At 42.2% G+C, this 18,309-nt stretch overlaps 1 protein-coding gene across 2 annotated transcripts in view; it reads left to right on the top strand.

Moving 5' to 3' along the window:
• The window catches only part of LOC144594018 (synaptotagmin-like protein 2), a 140,402-nt gene that overhangs the window by 68,228 nt on the left and 53,865 nt on the right, over positions 1 to 18,309 (top strand). For both annotated transcript variants that reach the window (XM_078400180.1, XM_078400179.1), the window contains exon 6: positions 1,059 to 2,387. In XM_078400180.1, the coding sequence (XP_078256306.1) occupies positions 1,059 to 2,387 (1,329 nt within the window). The remainder of the gene's footprint in view (positions 1 to 1,058; positions 2,388 to 18,309) is intronic.

The raw sequence follows: 18,309 nt of genomic DNA, 5'->3' as shown, positions 1-18,309 counted from the left end.
TTACTCCAGCATTTTGTGTCTACCCAAGATGTATACAATGGTCAGCATGGACATGGGGAGTCACAGGGCCTATTTCTGTGTTGGATAGATTCTTGGCTCCACAAAAGGGAAAAAGATAATGGATTTTCAAATTAAATTGCATCCAGAGCAAAGCAAGTGTCCAAGATCTTTTGTTATAATTTCTAAAAAATAATATTGCTAGAAGATACTTCCACCCACAAAACCAGGCACAGGCCCACAATGAATCAATCATTGTGATGAGATTCAGTTCATTACACCCACTTGCAAGCTTTTGCAGTGACCCTTAAAATTGATTTTTGTAAATTTGTTCTTGTAGATTAAAAAACACAAGGGACAATTTGAATCCCAGCTGCTTGATGGAAACAAGTGAGACTGGGCAGAAACAGATATACAGTGCCTTTCAGAATCCCAGAACATTCCAAATGCCTTGGCACCAATGAACAACTTTTGAAACTGAGTAATTAATTCTATGTAGGAAACACCAAACAATCTCGACACAATTAAGCCCCACAAGCAGCAATGAAATAAGTGACCTGATGTTAGCAAAGGAATAAACCTTGGCCAGGACATTTGGTGAGCTCCATTGCTCTTTGTCAAATGGGGCCGAGATTTATTTCATACCAATTCTCAGGCTGATTGGCCTTAATTTAACATCTCACTTGAAACTGACTCCCAGGATAGTGTGGCATTCCTTTGTTATCCTAGATTAATAACAAAAAAGGAAAAGGCTAATGACTTGCATCAGGACACAGCACCCTTAATTCTGCGACCTTTGAAAAATATTCTTGCATGTGTCTTCGAAATTAAAATTTATTGCTGACTCGCTCAAAGCTGATTTGTTGGATTAGTATGATGGATTGGATTGACACTCTTATTTAAGTTGTTACAAATTTTGAACCTGTGACTCTTTCATATGTCATGAGAAGTTTATTCAAATGGCATGTCTTAATAGTTTAATTTGTAACCAATGTATGTTACACATAGAATACACTGGAACCAGACCGTTTTCTCATACAACTGTAATTTTTGTTTTACAGGAGACATGGCTCAAGCACAGAGAGGGAGAAGTAATCGGGATCACCAAGGCAAGTCTACGTCCCCAGGCACTGAGGGACTTCTGCCCATCAGTGATGCATTGGATACAGCAAATGATGTACCCACGTCAGAACCAAATCCCTATTCTGATTTTAGTCCAACAGGGTCACTCAGCGCAGCTCAATTTTGGACAGCAAAAGAGGCCCCACTTCATCAGAGTCCTCACAAAGGTTCCCCGAATCTAGATGTCCAGAATGGCAAGCCTTTAAGCAGAAGAGCCCAACCAGGGTTTATCTCTGATGAAGCCGATGCAACCAAAAGTGCTGGACTTTTTAAACAAATCGATGACTCCGCACGCAGTCCCACCGCTATGGATGAGAGTGGAGTCGCTTACAGTGGTGTAGAAATTGGACAAGATCCAAACAAGAAAAGTAGTTCAATTGGAGGACTTTCCAAGCCGGAGGAAGCAGAATCCAATTCAAAGAAAAACTATCCCAATGCTGGTATAAGCAAAAAGAACTTGGTTTCAAAAAGTCCAACAAATTTGCTATCAGAAATTCTGAAAGGTGGGAACAGGCCCCAAAAACATGACAATGATTATACTGAAAAATCAAACACGAAGCCATTGCAAAATACAGCAGCAGAGAGTGTTGTGAGCCAGTCCACAGACTCGGGTAGTCTGTTTTCAAGACCTTCAGATTCAGCATCAGCTAAAGTTGGTAGAAAGTCCAGTGCATCAACATGGAAAGATCAACATGGAGACAATAACGTGGGCCAACATTATGAACCAGAGAACTCCACAGGTTTAATGAGCAACCTATCAAGCCAAATCCAGAAGCCAGGAGAATATTACAATGATGTGCCAAATGTAACATTTGGGAAAGCAGAGTCTGAGAATTCAAAAAGAAAAGGGATTTTAAAGCGCAGTCCAAGTACCAGCTCCACTGAGTCTGAAAATCTCTCCAAACTGATCTCAATTCAACCTGCAGAAGACATAGGAGATATGCCACAACAAACAGAAGATTACAGTGTCAACACAAAGATGGAGGCAGGTAACAAGCAAGTGAGGTTCTCAACCAAAAAGGAAAACAAGCCAAATGTGGTTGAAGGGTGGAAGACTGACCTCAATGCTTCAAAGACTACAAATGAAGACCGCACCACGACGCAGCAAGAAGGAAACAATGGAAACAATTTTTCAACAGCGTCTGCAGATGGAAGTTACGAAAACAATCCAGCTGAAAATCTGTATTTGACCAACACAGGAGCAGCTGAACATTTCCTATCACCAAACTTGAGAGACAACACAGAGGCACTGCAAAGAAATGTGCGAGGTATGCTCATTATTATGTGTCCGTTTAGTAAGGACATAGATTTCCATTGAAATTTCAGATCTACTCTTATGTATTCACTTTGAACATTTTAACGTGCTTTTCTTTTGAAACTGGCAGTTCAGCAAATCGCAGCTCGCTCAGAGCTGTTTTAAAGTAATGGGTTAAATCAATGCGAATCAAAACAAGCTACCCAGGTTGGACGAGAAGTAACTTGGTACACAGGATCTTCTTTTCAAACATAGGACCCATTTAGTTCAATTGTACAGACCAAGTAGATTCTGTGTTATTTTATATGGAGAGGAATCGATTATAAAGAAAGCCTTGAAAGCCTGGTAATTGCCACCCTGCCTTGGCAATGTGGAGGCTCTGATGCTGCATGGTCTTGCATCATCAAAAAGTTCTCCTGGAAAGAAGACGGCTGTAAACTCGATAGTGCTCCAACAATCCATGCTCTTTCCGAAATTACAATAATACAATGAATTGATTCAGAGTTGGTCCTTGCCTAATAACGTTAAAGGAGATCAACCACAATTAGATAAATTGCCTCTTGTGTATGTTAATTTGATCCCCATTTACTTTCTGGATTTGAGTAGTCAACTGCAAAAATCAATAGAACAATAACCAAGTTCATATGGATTAAAAAGTTGAATTGAAACTCGTTTGCAATCTGCATTTCGATGTCAGAGTTCCACTTAGGATCTTCCATGGGCAATTTGATTCACTCTAGTCGCTCCACCAGTGACTCTGCCGACCCTCGTCACTCCACCGCCCACCAGCGGGCCGCAGCCGTCGCCTTACCCGAGTCCCAGGCTCAGCATTGGGCCCACAGTCCCCACGAGGCAGAGTCCACCAGCATGTGGTCTGACCCCGCTGGGTCCTACTGCTCCCTCCCCTCCTACAGGGAACCTCAGTAGGGCTTTCACTGGATCTTCCCCTTCCCCCTTTAGCCAGGTGGCCTCAGCTACTCCCCACCCATACAATGATCCGCATGCCCCCCTCCTCTCTGAAAACCAACCATCCCCCCCACCAGACATCGCCTTGGCCTCCATCTGCTCGCCTGTCTTCATCCGACCCCAACCCCCACACTTGCTGTGTGTTCACCATCCCCCCCTGATCTCCCCCTTTCTCATACCGAATGATCTGTCCTCAGCAGAGGCCTCACCTTTGTTCCCCTCCGCCCTCACCTCAACGAATTCCGGGTCCGCCATGATGTGGAGCTCTTCTTCTGTCGCCTCCGCCTCTGGGCCTTTTTCCAAGGGAAGGAGTCCTCACCACCCAGTGATGACCCCTTCTCCCGTCTCCAGCGGAATAGCTCCCCTTGGACTCCCCCAGCTGGCCATCTACCTTCATTACATCTTTTCATTTCTAACTGCCGGCTGGACATCAACCACCTCAAATTTTCCACTCCCTTGACTTACTCTAACCTCTCCCCTCCTGAACGTACAGCTCTCCGCTCACTCTGCAACAACCCCGACTTAGTTATCAAACCTGCCAACAAGGGAGGTGCCGTGGTAGTCTGGCGCGCCGATCTCTACCAGACTGAGGCCAGACGACAACCCTCAGACACCTCCTCCTACTTATCCTTGAACTGTGACCCCACAGACAAGCACCAGGCCTTAATCTCCAACACCATTACTGATCTCATCTCTTCTCTGCCCCCTAAAGCCTCCAACCTTATTGTTCCCAGCCCTGCACGGCCCGTTTTTACCTTCTCCCCAAAATCCACAAACAGAACTGTCCTGGTAGACCCACTGTCTACCTGTTCATGTCCCACTGAATTAATTTCCACCTAACACGACTCCATCCTATCCCCCCTGGTCCGATCCCTCCCCACCAATGTCCAAGACACCTCACATGCTCTCCGCCTCCTCAATAACTTCAGTTTTCCAGGCCTCAACTCCCTCATCTTTACTATGGATGTCCAGTCACTCTGCACCTCCATCCCCCACTAGGAGGGTCCTAAAGCCCTCCGTGTCTTCCACCACTGCAGAACCAGCCAATTTCTATCTACCAATACTCTCGTCCGACGAGCAGAGCTGATCCTTACCCTCAACAAATTATCCTTTGACTCCTCCCATTTCCTCCAAATCCAAGGCATAGCTATGGACACTCGCATGGGCCCTAGCTATGCCTGCCTCTTTGTAGGGTACGTCAAACAATCCCTGTTCCAGGCATACACTGGCCCAAACTCTACCTCCGCTACATTGACAACTGCATTGATGCTACCTCTTGTACCCATGCAGAACTCACTGACTTCATCAATTTCACCACTAATTTCCATCCTGCTCTTAAATGTACTTGGACCATCTCCGACATCTCCCTACCGTTTCTGGATCTCATCATCTCCATCACAGGAGACAGACTAGTGACTGACATCTACTATAAACCCACTGACTCCCATAGCTATCTTGACTACACTTCTTCCTACCCTGTTTCCTGTAAAATCTCTATCCCCTACTCCCAATTCCTCTGCCTCCGCGCATCTGTGCCCAGGATGAGGTGTTCCATACTAGGGCATCGGAGATGTCCTCATTCTTTAGGAAATGGGGGCTCCCCATTTCCATTATAGATGAGGCTCTCACAAGGGTCTCCTCTATATCCACTCTTGCTCCCCCTCCCCCCATTCGTAACAAGGATAGAGTCCCCCTTGTCCGCACCTTCCACCCCATCAGCCGTTGCATACAACAAACTATCCTCCAACATTTCCGCCACTTCCAACGGGATCCACTACTGGCCACATCTTCCCATCTCCACCCCTTTCTGCTTTCCGCAGAGACCGTTCGCTCCGAAACTCCCTGGTCCACTCGTCCCTTCCCATCAAAACCACCCCCTCCCCAGGTACTTTCCCCTGCAACCACAGGAGATGCAACACCTGTCCCTTTACCTCCCCCCTCGACTCCATCCAAGGACCCAAACAGTCTTTCCAGGTGAGGCAGTGGTTCACCTGCACTTCCTCCAATCTCATCTATTGTATCCGCTGTTCCAGATGTCAACTTCTCTACATCAGCGAGACCAAGCGCAGGCTCGGCGATCGTTTCACTGAACACCTCCGCTTAGTCCGTCTCAACCAACCTGATCTCCCGGTGGCTCAGCACTTCAACTCCCCCTCCCATTCCCAATCTAATCTTTCTATCCTGGGCCTCCTCCATTGTCAGAGTGAGGCCCAGCGCAAATTGGAGGAACAGCACCTCTTATTTCGCTTGTGCAGTTTACACCCCAGCGGTCTGAACATTGACTTCTCTAACTTCAGGTAATCACTGCTTCCCCTCTCTATCCCCTCCCTCTTCCTGTCTCCGACTACATTCTATCGTTGTCCCGCCCCCTCCCCTGACATCAGTCTGAAGAAGGGTCTCGACCCAAAACGTCACCCATTCCTTTTCTCCTGAGATGCCGCCTGACCCGTTGAGTTACTCCAGCATTTTGTGTCTACCTTTGATCCACTCTACTTTTTGGTGTGTGGAATCACCGTTTTTATTGAATACTTTGCATATCCCATCAATGTCTAAAACATGTGTAGGAAGGAACTGCACAAGCTGGTTTATACCGAACAGAATCAAAATGCTGGAGAAATTCAGGGGGCAGGCAGCATATCTGAAGAAAAGGAATAGGTGATGTTTTGCGTTGAAACCCTTCATCAGACTGAGTCATGGAGGGGGAAAGTGTAGGTAAGTTAAGGTACAGAACAAAGCATAGTCTGCATTGATGACTCGGGAAAGGTGGAGCCCTTTTCAGCACAAGATGAGTCTGAAGAAGGGTCTCGACTCAAAACATCACCCATTCCTTCTCTCCAGAATTGCCCGCTGAGTTACTGCAGCATTTTGTGTCTGTTCCCAATATGTGCAGGCTGGTGGGTTAAATGGCTGCTTTCAACAGGTCATGTAGGTCTGGTAGAATCTGGGGGTAGTTGTTGCGGATGTTGGGAGAATAAAATGGGTAAGCATAGGAATTGTGCAAATGTGGATGCTTGTCGGTCAGGTGGATTTGGTAAGGTGAAGAGCTTGCTGCTGTGTTGCTTTTCTCTTAATCTTAATAATAATTCAGGAAGATAAATTTAGATGAGATGGTGTGACTAACAATATTTTTAATGACCCAGTTGATGTGTGCATTGAGGCTGCTGCTAAAAACTGATTAAGCTACTTTTGGAAATAACTTGACTGTTTTTTTGCATTTTCCAAATGGTTCACAGTGAAATGGAACAAAAATGAGGCCACACAAAGGGTATGTGCAGGACAAGTTTTTTTTACTCAGAGTGATGGGCTCATGGATTGCGCTTCCAAGGGTATATATGATTGGGGTATTCAAGAGGCTTTTTAGAAATGGAGGGATATGAATCATTTGTAGGTAGATTAGTTTATCTTGGCATCATGTACGGCACAGATATTTTGGGCCGAAGTGCCTGTCCTGTGCTTTACATTAATTTGTTCTATCTTCTAACAATGTTCCACCAGGTCTGATTCATTGGCTAGCCTTTGTCTGCCAGTTTAGATTTTGCCTTGAAATTTTTGCTGCCTAAAAAAGTTTTAAGTGGTTTTATTGTTGTAATTCCAAGAGTTGGATAACTTTTGGTACATTCTCTTGTGAATATGTGTTCTGTTTTTTTTGTGCACTGCTATCCATTGAATTGCTATCAGCAGATTAACATTCACCCTGGAATCCGCCAAAAGAGAACAGTATTCCATTGGCAATTCAGAGCAATGAGTTGGGTATTCAGTAATTTGAACAGCTGGTGCTTCCCAGAGGTTAGCTAAAGCTTGTGTCATTATGTCCTGTATCAAACGTTACAAGTATAACCCAGAGGTCAAGTGAAAGCACATTAAACCAATGTCACAACAATTGTTTGTGTCTAGCAGGCAACCTCACTTGGAAAAGATTTTACGAAGTAAACATTGTGAGTTATGGGAATTAAAAAACGGAATCCTTGAGGAGATGCTTATTTGCTGTGAGCAGTTGAAGATTTTAATCTCTTATTGAACTATATTTTCTGTAGTTCTGGTTCTGTTGTAGACTTTTGGCTATTTGTATTAATTTTCCAAGTCGTTTGTGGGGTTTGTCAAATATGTGGAATATAATTATCTTCTGAAACTTCAACTTTCACTAGAAAAAACCCCAATGTGATGCTGATTGCTTCAAAAGGAATCAGCACCGACCTTCTCCTCAGTGTGTACTCAGGCAAGACCAGTGTCGGTGACATCTGGAGGCAAGCTCCATCTTTCAGTGGAACGGACGCTGAGATCTATGCCCTCTGGGTCTGTTTTCAGGTTTACATGAGGTGTTACATTTTCAGAGCTACAATTTCTGTAGTTGCACCAATATCATGTCTCTTGCAGAACTCAACTATTGATCCTGAAGTTCTGGCAGTTCAGGAATGGGACAATGGAACTTATGCAGTATGGATTAGTAAAAACCCTTGATATGCCACTAGGTATTGGCAACTTGGGATGTAGTCCCGTGTTTTCCCCTTCAAACCACAGCAAGATTGCACAAGCAGCTTGTTTTGAATCAAAAATAGACACAAAATGCTGGAGTAACTCAGCGGCACAGGCAGCATCTCTGGAGAGAATGAATGGGTGACATTTCGGGTCAATCAGGTCTCTAGGACCTAACATAAGACATCCTCACGTGTAGGCGAACCATCTTAGACCTATGACCTTCAGAGGCAGATAGAAGCACTGATTTCACCAACCCACCCTGGAAACTGAGAAAGTGTCTGAACTCAGTTGAGGTGACAGTGTTGCTGAGTTCCGAACAACTTGCAATTGGAATCTACCAGGACAAAATGTTGAGTATGCTACTCTGAAATTTTAATCTTTTAGTCTTATTTCAATATGGGGGACTAAAATTTGCATTTTAAAAGTAGCACTTCTCTTCAACTTTACTTCCAAACTCTTAAAAAGCGACCACTTCCTGATTTCTATCACTTTCTGGGTGTTTTTCTTTCTTCGCCTCCCCTTACTTTAAATCTGTGCCACTTGGTTTATCACCCCTTCTGCTATGAAATTGTTTCTTTCTATTAGCAAGGACCCACAATTTAAAAACCTCTGTTTCCTCTCAGCATCCTCTGTCTAAAAAGAAATAACCCTAGCTTTACCAAACTTTCCTAATTATTGATTCCTGGATACTGAGGATGGGTGCTGACCTGAAGCGGCATCTGTCCATTTCCCCACTCGAATGCTGCCTGGCCGATTGAGTTCCTCTAGCTATTTATTTTTCCGTTTGCTAATAATTACAGGTTTCCAGTCTCAGCAATGTCCTCAAAAGCCTCTGTGCACCCAATTGTATTTTTCCTGTGATGCGCTGACCAGAAATGCAAGCAAAACCCAAACTGTGATATAGCTAGTATGGTATACAGTCTGAAGGAGGGTCCAGATCCAAAATATCACCCATCCATGTTCTCTAGGGATGCTGCCTGACCTGCTGAGTTACTCCAGAACTTTCTGCCTCTTTTTTTGTCATAATAATCCTGCTTCCAAATACCTTTCTATTCATCTTATTGTTTTTAATTGCTACCCTCCACACCACGCTGCATCATTCAATTTACTGTATGTCCCCTTGCCTGGTTGGGACTTCCTAAATACATGACTTCAGCTCTCTGAATTAAATTTTATTTGCCATGTTTTTGCCCAACTGACCAAACCATCTGCCACTTAATGTTAACTAATTTTTGAATCCTATACAAACTTCCTTATCATGCCCCCTAAATTTAGGTCGAAGTCATTGGCGAGTTACCTAGTAATGATCCTTGTGGAACCCTCACTGGGGTAATACCCTATTAGTCACAAAATTGCTCAATATTCCTAATGCCATTTCATTTCTGGCTTTAAGTCAATTTTAGATTCAATTTGCAACTTCTCATTGAATCCGATGCGGCTTTACTTTTTTTTAGCAGTCTGCCACGTGGGACTATATTGATTTCATCAGATGCACTGCCCTCTTCATTCATCCTCACGGAATTTCAATCAAACAATCAGGCATGACGATCCCATAACAAATCTCTGACTCTACTTGAAATGTGCTTTTCTAAATGAGGGTTTACGCTGTTCCTGAGAATGGATTCCCCTTCACTGAAGTTGCACTAACTGACCTGTGATTATTAAGTTCAACACTTTCTCCTTTTTGAAATGATACAACATTAAGAGTTCTTCAATGTTCTGAAACCTTTCTGCAAACAGAGAGGATTGAAAAGATGTTATTGATAGTCTCCACAATTCCCCCCTCCTCTCTTTTAACAACCTGGCATATATTTTATATGGACATTGATTTTATTCATATTTAAAGATGATAAACCTCTTGGTATTTATTCTTTTACTTTATGCATCACAAAGTCCACACTCTTTGCCTTAACTAGAAAAAAGGCATCATGCATCTTTTTAATGAATGGAGTTGTGAAATATTCATGCAGAATCTTAACTACATCCTCTTTCTCCAAGCATAGGTTACTTTATTTGGGTTAATAGTCCCTATATCTTCAGTTATCCTTTAGGTCTTTATACCTATTTAAACAATATTTAGATTTTCTTTGAATTTGCTTCTCAATTTTCATTACCCTGCCTTCTCTTTCCTAATCTTCATTTTAATTTAACCTTCCTTATTCTTCTGCACCTTCTGGTCTGACCTATCCATCCTGTTACCTTTATCCTACCTTCTATGCATTGAGTTGTCCACAAGGCAGTTCTGAAACTTTGTGGGAAAATGTTTACTCCAAACTGCTCAAATGTCTCCTATGGTTTCCTACCTACAGGCTTTCAGTACTTTTTTCCCCAGTTTTATTTGACACAGAAGGAATCTTACCCAGTTTAGAACCTCTAATAATATTTTATCTTTGTCCTTTTCCATAACTTTGTTAAATCTGACTGAATTATGATGATGACTGCTACAATATTTGACAAGTACTGTCTTAAATTCTCCTGAATGTAACATAGAAATTATGTATTTTTACCATGACTGTATCCCAGTTAATATTCAAGTGAAACAAACCCCTTGCTATTATTACCCTAATCCTTTTACATTTGTCAGAAATTTGTTTGTTTACATCCCTTGGACTGTTTGATGTCGATAGTGCTGTGCCAAAAATGTGAATGAAAAACAAAAGTGCTGCAATTTGACCCACATGGCTTCATTTGATGATCCTTCCAACATATCACCCTTTCTTGGAGCAGTAGTTGGTTTTTTTAAACCATTATTGCTGCAACCCTCCCATCTTGTCTAAAACCTTTCTAACATGAACAATAAGATGTCAGTCCTACACACCACTCATCAAGTCACATTTCTGTAATAATAATAGTAACCTTCCTAGACAGAACTCATCTGCTCTATTCACAACATTCCTTGCATTTAGGTAGGCCTCATTAAGCACAGCCAGATTCCTTTTTTGTTTACTTGCTAATCTTCTTTTTCTCTACCTTTCAGACTTTTGTCATTACATTTCTGCCATCCGTATCCAGTGTTGCTTTGCTCCCTTCTAAAAGATTCCTTAGCTTCCTATCCTCCAGCTAAGCTAATTTAAACTCTTCTAAATAGCACCAGAACCCCAGGCAAGAGGATATTGGTCCCGGTTCTGTTGAAATGTAGCCCGTCCACTCTCTGCAGAACCTGCCTTTCCCAAAACTGGTAAGAAAAAAACTGCAGATGCTGGTTAAAATCGAAGGTAGACACAAAATGCTGGAGTAACTCAATGGGTCAGGCAGCATCTCTGGAGAAAAGGAATAGGTGACGTTTCGGGTCGAGACTCTTCTTCAGACTGCTGTCAGGGGAGGGGGTGGGCAAAGATAGATTGTAGTAGGGGACAGAAAGACCAGAGAGAGAACTGCGAAAGAGGAGGGGATAGAGAGGGAAAGCAGAGACTATCTGAAGTTAGAGAAGTCAATGTTCATACTGCTGGGGTGTAAACTACCCAAGCAAAATATGAGGTGCTGTTCCTCCAATTTGCGCTGGACCTCACTCGGACAATGGAGGAGGCCCAGGACAGAAAGGACTTGCACCTCCTCCTACCTCATCTATTGTATTCGGTGTGTTAACTTCTCTCCATCGGCAAGACCAAGCGCAGGCTCGGCGATCGTTTCGCTGAACACCTCCGCTCAGTCCATCTTAACCAACCTGATCTCCCGGTGGCTCAGCACTTCAACTCCCCCTCCCATTCCCAATCTGACCTTTCTGTCCTGGGCCTCCTCCATTGTCAGAGTGAGTGAGGCCCAGCGCAAATTGGAGGAACAGCATCTCATATTTCGCTTGAAGTTTTCTGTCTTCTGTCTTCATGTCCAGTTTAGTCTAACTTTCCTGCAAAATATCTTGCAATAGTTTTGCTGATCAGATTTTAAATTCACATCACCGCAGTTCTTTCCTTGAAACCTGAGTCAGAAACAGAAAGGGCTCTGCACTCAGTGCATCTCCCCAATATATCATTTGTCTATTTCTATCTAACTTCACTTGAAAACAATTCTTTACTCTTCTCTAACATTTCACTGAATTTTCTTATCCCTTTAAAAATCATTGGAAGTGTAATTTTGCTGAAAATGCTGCCAACATCACCCACCATTTTACTCAATCAAATGATCGTGCTATTTTATTATTGGATGGTCCACCTGCTAAACAGCAATTATATCTTCCCATTTAACAATGAACAGACAGATACCATGATTTCTGCCACACTATAGTCCTCGCGGTCATGCTATTGATTCAGTGCATCTCATAGGTCACTGTTTCAGGTTGAACCAGATGATGTATGGTGTTGACATCTGTTCAGCGTTGATCTGAACTGTAAATCCAACATTCTCTCTATTACTAAAATTATATTTTCAACATTTTCTGGAAAGACAAAATTTTGCCACCAGTATGATTTTGCCACCAGTTTTACATTCAACAGAACCTAAAACGGATAACAGAATGTTTGAATACTCGCTTGATATTTTTCTCTTGTATTGATAAAAGAAAAATAATTGTTTTGCTATTTACTGCGCATTACATAAATTTAAGGCATTGGAGTCAGTGGTCGACAGCAGCCAAAGTAAACCTAGATGAGCTCATCTCACTTCCTGCTCTCTGTCTAGTTAGCGAGGAATATCCATTCTTTCCCTTGTCCTTCTTGATTAACTCGTGCTTCTCAAAATGCTGATTAATGCTGTCCATTAGAATTTTTGCAATCATTAATCACAGGCTTGCATTTATTCTGTCTTTCCTTTATGGACAATGCCAACTTCCGACTGTTCTGGAATAGCATCCAATGTCTGCTTATGAGGATTTTTGTTAACAAACTGGACCTTCTCATTACCAAGAAAGTTTGGCACTCCGATGTTATTTAAATAAACTCATCTAAATGTCTTGTCTCATTATCCCTTTCTAAGACATGGAAACAATATTCAGTCACTCAAATAAAAGGGTACTTTATTAAACAAAAGGAAGATTTCCAATGTCAGGACTGCTTGGTTGTCTTTCTTCCAGAGGAAGAGGGATTTGATTTGGGCCATTTTCTATGCTATATAGGGTAGCATTGTGCTACAACTGGCAGAGCTGCTGCTTCGCAGTGGCAGATCCCCGTGAGTTCAACATTGACCTCGGGTGTTATCTGTGTAGAGTTTGCACATTCCCCCTGTGACTGCATGGGTTTCCTCCCAAAACAGACGGGTTTCTAGATTACCCGTTTGTAGATTGGCTTAGGCTGAGGAGTAGATGGTAGACTTTAGGAGGAGAGGAACATCCCTGTCCCCTGTCTCCATCAATGGTGTGGATGTGTAGTTTACCAGGGAGTACAAATACCTAGAGTGTACCTGGGCAGTAAACTCTACTGGTCCAGGTGTGCTGAGTCTCTGTACAAGAAGGGACAGAGCCAGCTGTACTTATTGAAGAGGCTCCGCTCCTTCAACGTCTGCAGTGAGATGCTGCAGTTGTTCTACCAATCGGTGGTAGCCAGTGCCATCGCTGCCATGTGCTGGGGCAGCAGGGTGAGGGCTGCGGACACCAATAGGATCAACAAACTTATCAGGAAGGCTGACTCCATTCTGGGGTCAGAATTGGATTCATGGGAAGGCTTTAAATCATTGGTCAAGTAACTTAAATAGCATGTTATCGTATTCTCAATTTCTGACACTATTTTGATAAAAGGGGGACAGAAATATGACATAAACTTGACTGACTTTCTAGAAAAAAAGAAAAATAGATAGAATCAACTTGGCACATTTAGATTGGAAATTAATGCAGTCTGTCTTGTGTCACTGATAATGGGTGAACTGAAGTGGTAGTGAACTCGAGGCATTATGGTTGCTGTGTTAGAACTGCCATAGATTTGAGTTTTAATTAATAAAAGTTGAACACGCAGGAAGAAAGGGTGGGAGGGGTCATTATATTTCAACGATATTCATAAGGTTTGAGCATTAGTTTTCTCTTTAGATTAAAATATGCTCACTTTCCCACTGGGCATTAAGCATTATAAACTATCAAAATGACAATATTAAACAAAAACATGCAGAAGAGGAAAAATAATTCTTCAAAAATTGCTTCACTCTCTGTTTAGCCGGCACCAGGCTATTTCATTCTGGCATTTTAAAAAAACTATAAAAGCAACTGTTCATTCAAGGTTGTAAAAGCAATAAATTAAGAGAACACAGTTCTTAATCTGTCACTTGTGTCAGTGAGTTTAAATAAAACATTGCCAAGGAATTATTATTATAGATGACATGGTACACAAAATCAGTCTTTCAAATACATGATAAATTTAATTCATTGACCTGCAAATAATTCAAATGCCGACAAGGAATATTCACTCCTCATGATATTGCTGTCTTGCTTTAACAATCAATCATATAAATTTGAACACAGATTTTTCAGTGATGACCCAAGGAAAATACTGGCAGTGATTCTTCACTGATGGTCCTTAAGGCACATCATGCAGCTTATAAAATATCAACAGATGCAGGTGATGGTTCACAATTATTTTGTGATTTTGGGCAGACATTTTCTTCCACTTCCCACTAATATTACTGGAAGTGCAGCAGGCACACTATTCAGAAGCATAATCTGTCAGTGACATATTTCCAGCTTTTTAAGTATATATAATAAATTAAGATGAACATTTGGAACTCCAAGGCTGCAATGCCTTTAAGAAGGCATGTGATATGCGTGCTTTCATAGGTCAGAGCATTGAGTATTAGAGTCAGAAAGTCGTGTTGCAGTCGTATAGGACTTGGGTTCGGCCACCTTTGCAGTACTGCATGCAGTTCTGATTGGCCCATTACAGAAAGGATGTGGAGGTTTCGGTAAAGGGTTTACTGGAATTATGCATTGGCTAAGGGATGAGATTGAACAGACTTAGATTGTGTTCTCTGGAACACAGGAAGTTGTGGGGAGATCTGATCAAAGTATATTAAAGTATGAGAGGCATAGATACGGTGGACAGTAAGAACCATTTTCCCAGGATGGGTATATAGCAAATACTGCAGGGCATAGCCTTAAGGTGAGAGAAGCAAAGTTTAAGGAAGATGTGTGGGCTGAGTTTTTTGCACGAAGGGTGATGAATGCAAGGAACCTGGTGCTGTTGAAGCAGATAGGATAGTGGCATTTAAGAGACTTTTGGACAGGCACATGGATTATGTGCAGATAGATAAGTGATCACCTTGGCATCATGTTCAGCATAGACACTGTGGGATAAGGGCCAGTTCTTGTGCTTCAAGGCCCTGACCCAGTTCGCCGATTTTTAAGGCTACTACAGGCGACTAGGCTGTCGCCGCACTGTCGCCACACGGTCGCTGGTGTGTTGCGGGGTGTCGCGGGCACGGTCGTTAGTAGTCTCCAAATAGTCATCATGTTTTTCTGGTCGTCGCTGAAGTTTGTCAAGGCGTGAAGATTTTCGGCGACTGCCGGTTTAATTCCAACGAGCGTAGCTTGCCGTCTCCTGTCGTGGGCGCTGTCGTAGGTTGTCGCCAGGTTGTCGCCAGGTGACTTAGGTTGTTGCCGGTGCTGACAACGGTTATCTACCTTTTATAAGAATTTTGTTTGTTTGAATAAAGTAAATTTTGGACATTTTGACAGAAGATTGATGTTTGAAGTTGTTGTATTTCAGAGTAGTTTTTCATGGCATCTCTATCAAATATTTTAATTTCATTTATTTTGACCAATAAAACAAACACAAACACAAACACAAGCATTGCACTGCATTGAAAAGTAAACTCTTTTCATTTATTTTGACATTGCACTGCATTGGGTCTCTTCAGGGACAAGGGCTTCAACCACACAGACCTCTTCTTATGCTTCTTCTTCCCCATTCTTCTTGTCCTTCTATCTTGCAGAATGTTAAGCATGAGGGCCGCTGTAAGCAGCAGGGCTTGATCTTCTTGTAAGAGCAATGCCATCATATGTTGCTCCATGGCAGTCATGAAGCAGAATGATTGGAAACCCTACCCACACCACTTTGGCACCAAAATTACTTGAAATGGCTACAGTTGTCATCAGTTGTGACCGACAGGGTTGTAGCTTGTCGAGGGTGGAGGTAGGTTGACTTCGCTTGTCGTAGGCGCTGTCATAGGTGGACGTCCTAAGTCGCGACGACTGGGTCACCAGTTGTCAGTAGCTTGCCGTCGACTAGGTGGTAGGTTGTCGTAGACATTGTCGTAGGGGGAGTCCAGTCGCCGTTTTCTCGGCGATCTGCTAAAACTTTGACAGTCGCTGGCAGTCACTTTCAAAATCGCCGAACTGGGCAGGCCCTTCACTGTTCTATGGTATATTTTTGCTGTTTTAACTATAATGTAAATATATGTTCTGAGCTGCAACATTGTTTCTAGAAAGTTCCAGGGCAGTTTGTTCAAAATCCTGAATACAATACTTACAGGCACACTTGAAACTAAAAGAATCAATCTGCGTTCTGTCCAAGAGATTTTATTAAAGGCTCAGAATAGACCAAGCACACATACATTATGTAAAGCATCATGTCAAGTCACAGCAATTAGTCATCGCACAGCACAGAAACAGGTTTATTGGCCCATCACTTCCACATCAATGATCAAGTACTGATCTATACTTATTTACCAGCATTTCATCTAAAGTTTTCTATGCCTTAACAATTTAAGTACTTGTCCAGAAATTCCTTAAACAATGTTGTTGGCCAAATTACAGACGATGATGATTCAAAGTACAAGAGATGGAGCACCTGGTTGAGTGGAGCCACGGCTACCTCTTGCTCAACGTCAACAATACTAAAGAACTAATCACTGACTTCAGAAAGTCAGGAGACTCCGCACCTGTTTTCATTGGTGGGTCAGTTGGTTCCTTCAAATTACAGGGAATTAGATTCCAGGGAATTAGCTCAGATGTTAACCCCGGGGCAACATGTGCAGTCATAAATAATGATGTATGTCTCTGAATACTCTAACAACTTCAACACATGTACTGTACAAAGTATTCTGACTGGTTGCACTATGGTCTTCTACTGCGATTCCAATGCACAGGAACAAAACCACACAACCTTAACCCAACTTTAAGAACAGAGCAGTAGGAATCACATCTTCTACGTGTGTTTTGCACTAACATCTGGCACACTGGCCTTCATCAGTTAGGGAATTGAGTACAGAAGTTGGGATGTGGTAGTTGTACAAGACATTGGTGAGGCCACACTTGGAGTATTGTGTTCCGTTTTGGCCTGCTTTAGGAAAGATGCAATTAAGCTGCAAAGGATGCAGAGAAGATTTCTGAGGATGTTGCCAGGACTTGAGAAGCCTGCGATCCAAGCACAGCCACATACTCGCTCTGCCTGCTGGTTTTTCTTTGTACAGAAAGCATCAGTGATCTCTCTCCCTTATGCATCTGGAGATAATAAATTATAAGATGTCAGGTCAACTAATTTTGAAACTGAGATTTCCAATGTGAACACATCATAGAATAAAGGACACAGCCATTTATGTGCAATCCGATATATATCAGTGATGAGCTTTCAAATGGTGGAGACTCCAAGAACTCTTATGTTCTACGCTCCCAAGTAATGGCCTCTTTAAGAAGTAGCAAATCAGAGGGACTGAACACACTTCCTACTGCTTATGTATTCAGCTGTATGCGTGTGTTTGAGAGAATGAAAGCTGCAGAAATGAGCTCTAAGTTTCCATTACTGGCATTGAATTCAGCATTAGATGGTGATTGACATCACAATCTTCGTAATCTACATATATCCACCATTATCACTGTATGCACTCTAACATCCTCAGCAATGTGGCGTCTGGTGCCGTTTATGCTGCAGATGTTTGCATGTGCTGTTTCCATGGACAAAAATGGATGCTAATTATATATAGTTCATGAATAATGTGTTTTCATTTGTAGTGCAGCTCTTTTTTTTCATTTCCCCCTTTTCCATGATAGATAGAGAGTAAGGACTAATGTTTTACTGTCCCAGACTTTCTGGCTGCTTGACCCATATTTCACCCTTACGACAATCTTCAAATTGAGGTGGAATATTTCAGGACTAGGTAATTAAACCAGCTTTGATGGCAAGAAATTGAGAGGTGCAAGGCTTCAAGAAAAGCAGGGGAAGAAATTAAGCATCAAATGAAGTCTGAAGTATAATCTAACCTTGGAATCAATTTTCAGAAATAGTGAAATGTTTAAATGATTATAATGTTTTATAATCCCACTTGTACTGGAATCTGCTAAGAAGCAGGTAAAAATGTACAGCATGGATGAGTATTCTTATCTTGAAGCAGAGTACAAGCGTAATTAGAAATGATTCCACTCTCCCAGCACTGATTTCTCTTGCTGATGGAGATGCTAACTGCACCTTTGTATTTGATAAAGCATTTAGTGATTCTTTGATTGTAATAGTTTCCAATGTGCATATTTTCAGGGATCCTGGGTAATTTTCAGGCCAGATAAACTTTATTAAAATACTGAAATGGCAAGGGTGACCCACTTTGAGGAAATTAAATCCAGCCTATACACATTTTTAAAAATCTTT

The sequence above is a fragment of the Rhinoraja longicauda genome, chromosome 5 (assembly GCF_053455715.1).
Source record: "Rhinoraja longicauda isolate Sanriku21f chromosome 5, sRhiLon1.1, whole genome shotgun sequence".
Classification (NCBI taxonomy): domain Eukaryota; kingdom Metazoa; phylum Chordata; class Chondrichthyes; order Rajiformes; family Arhynchobatidae; genus Rhinoraja; species Rhinoraja longicauda.
This window is presented reverse-complemented; position numbering and strand designations above follow the sequence as displayed.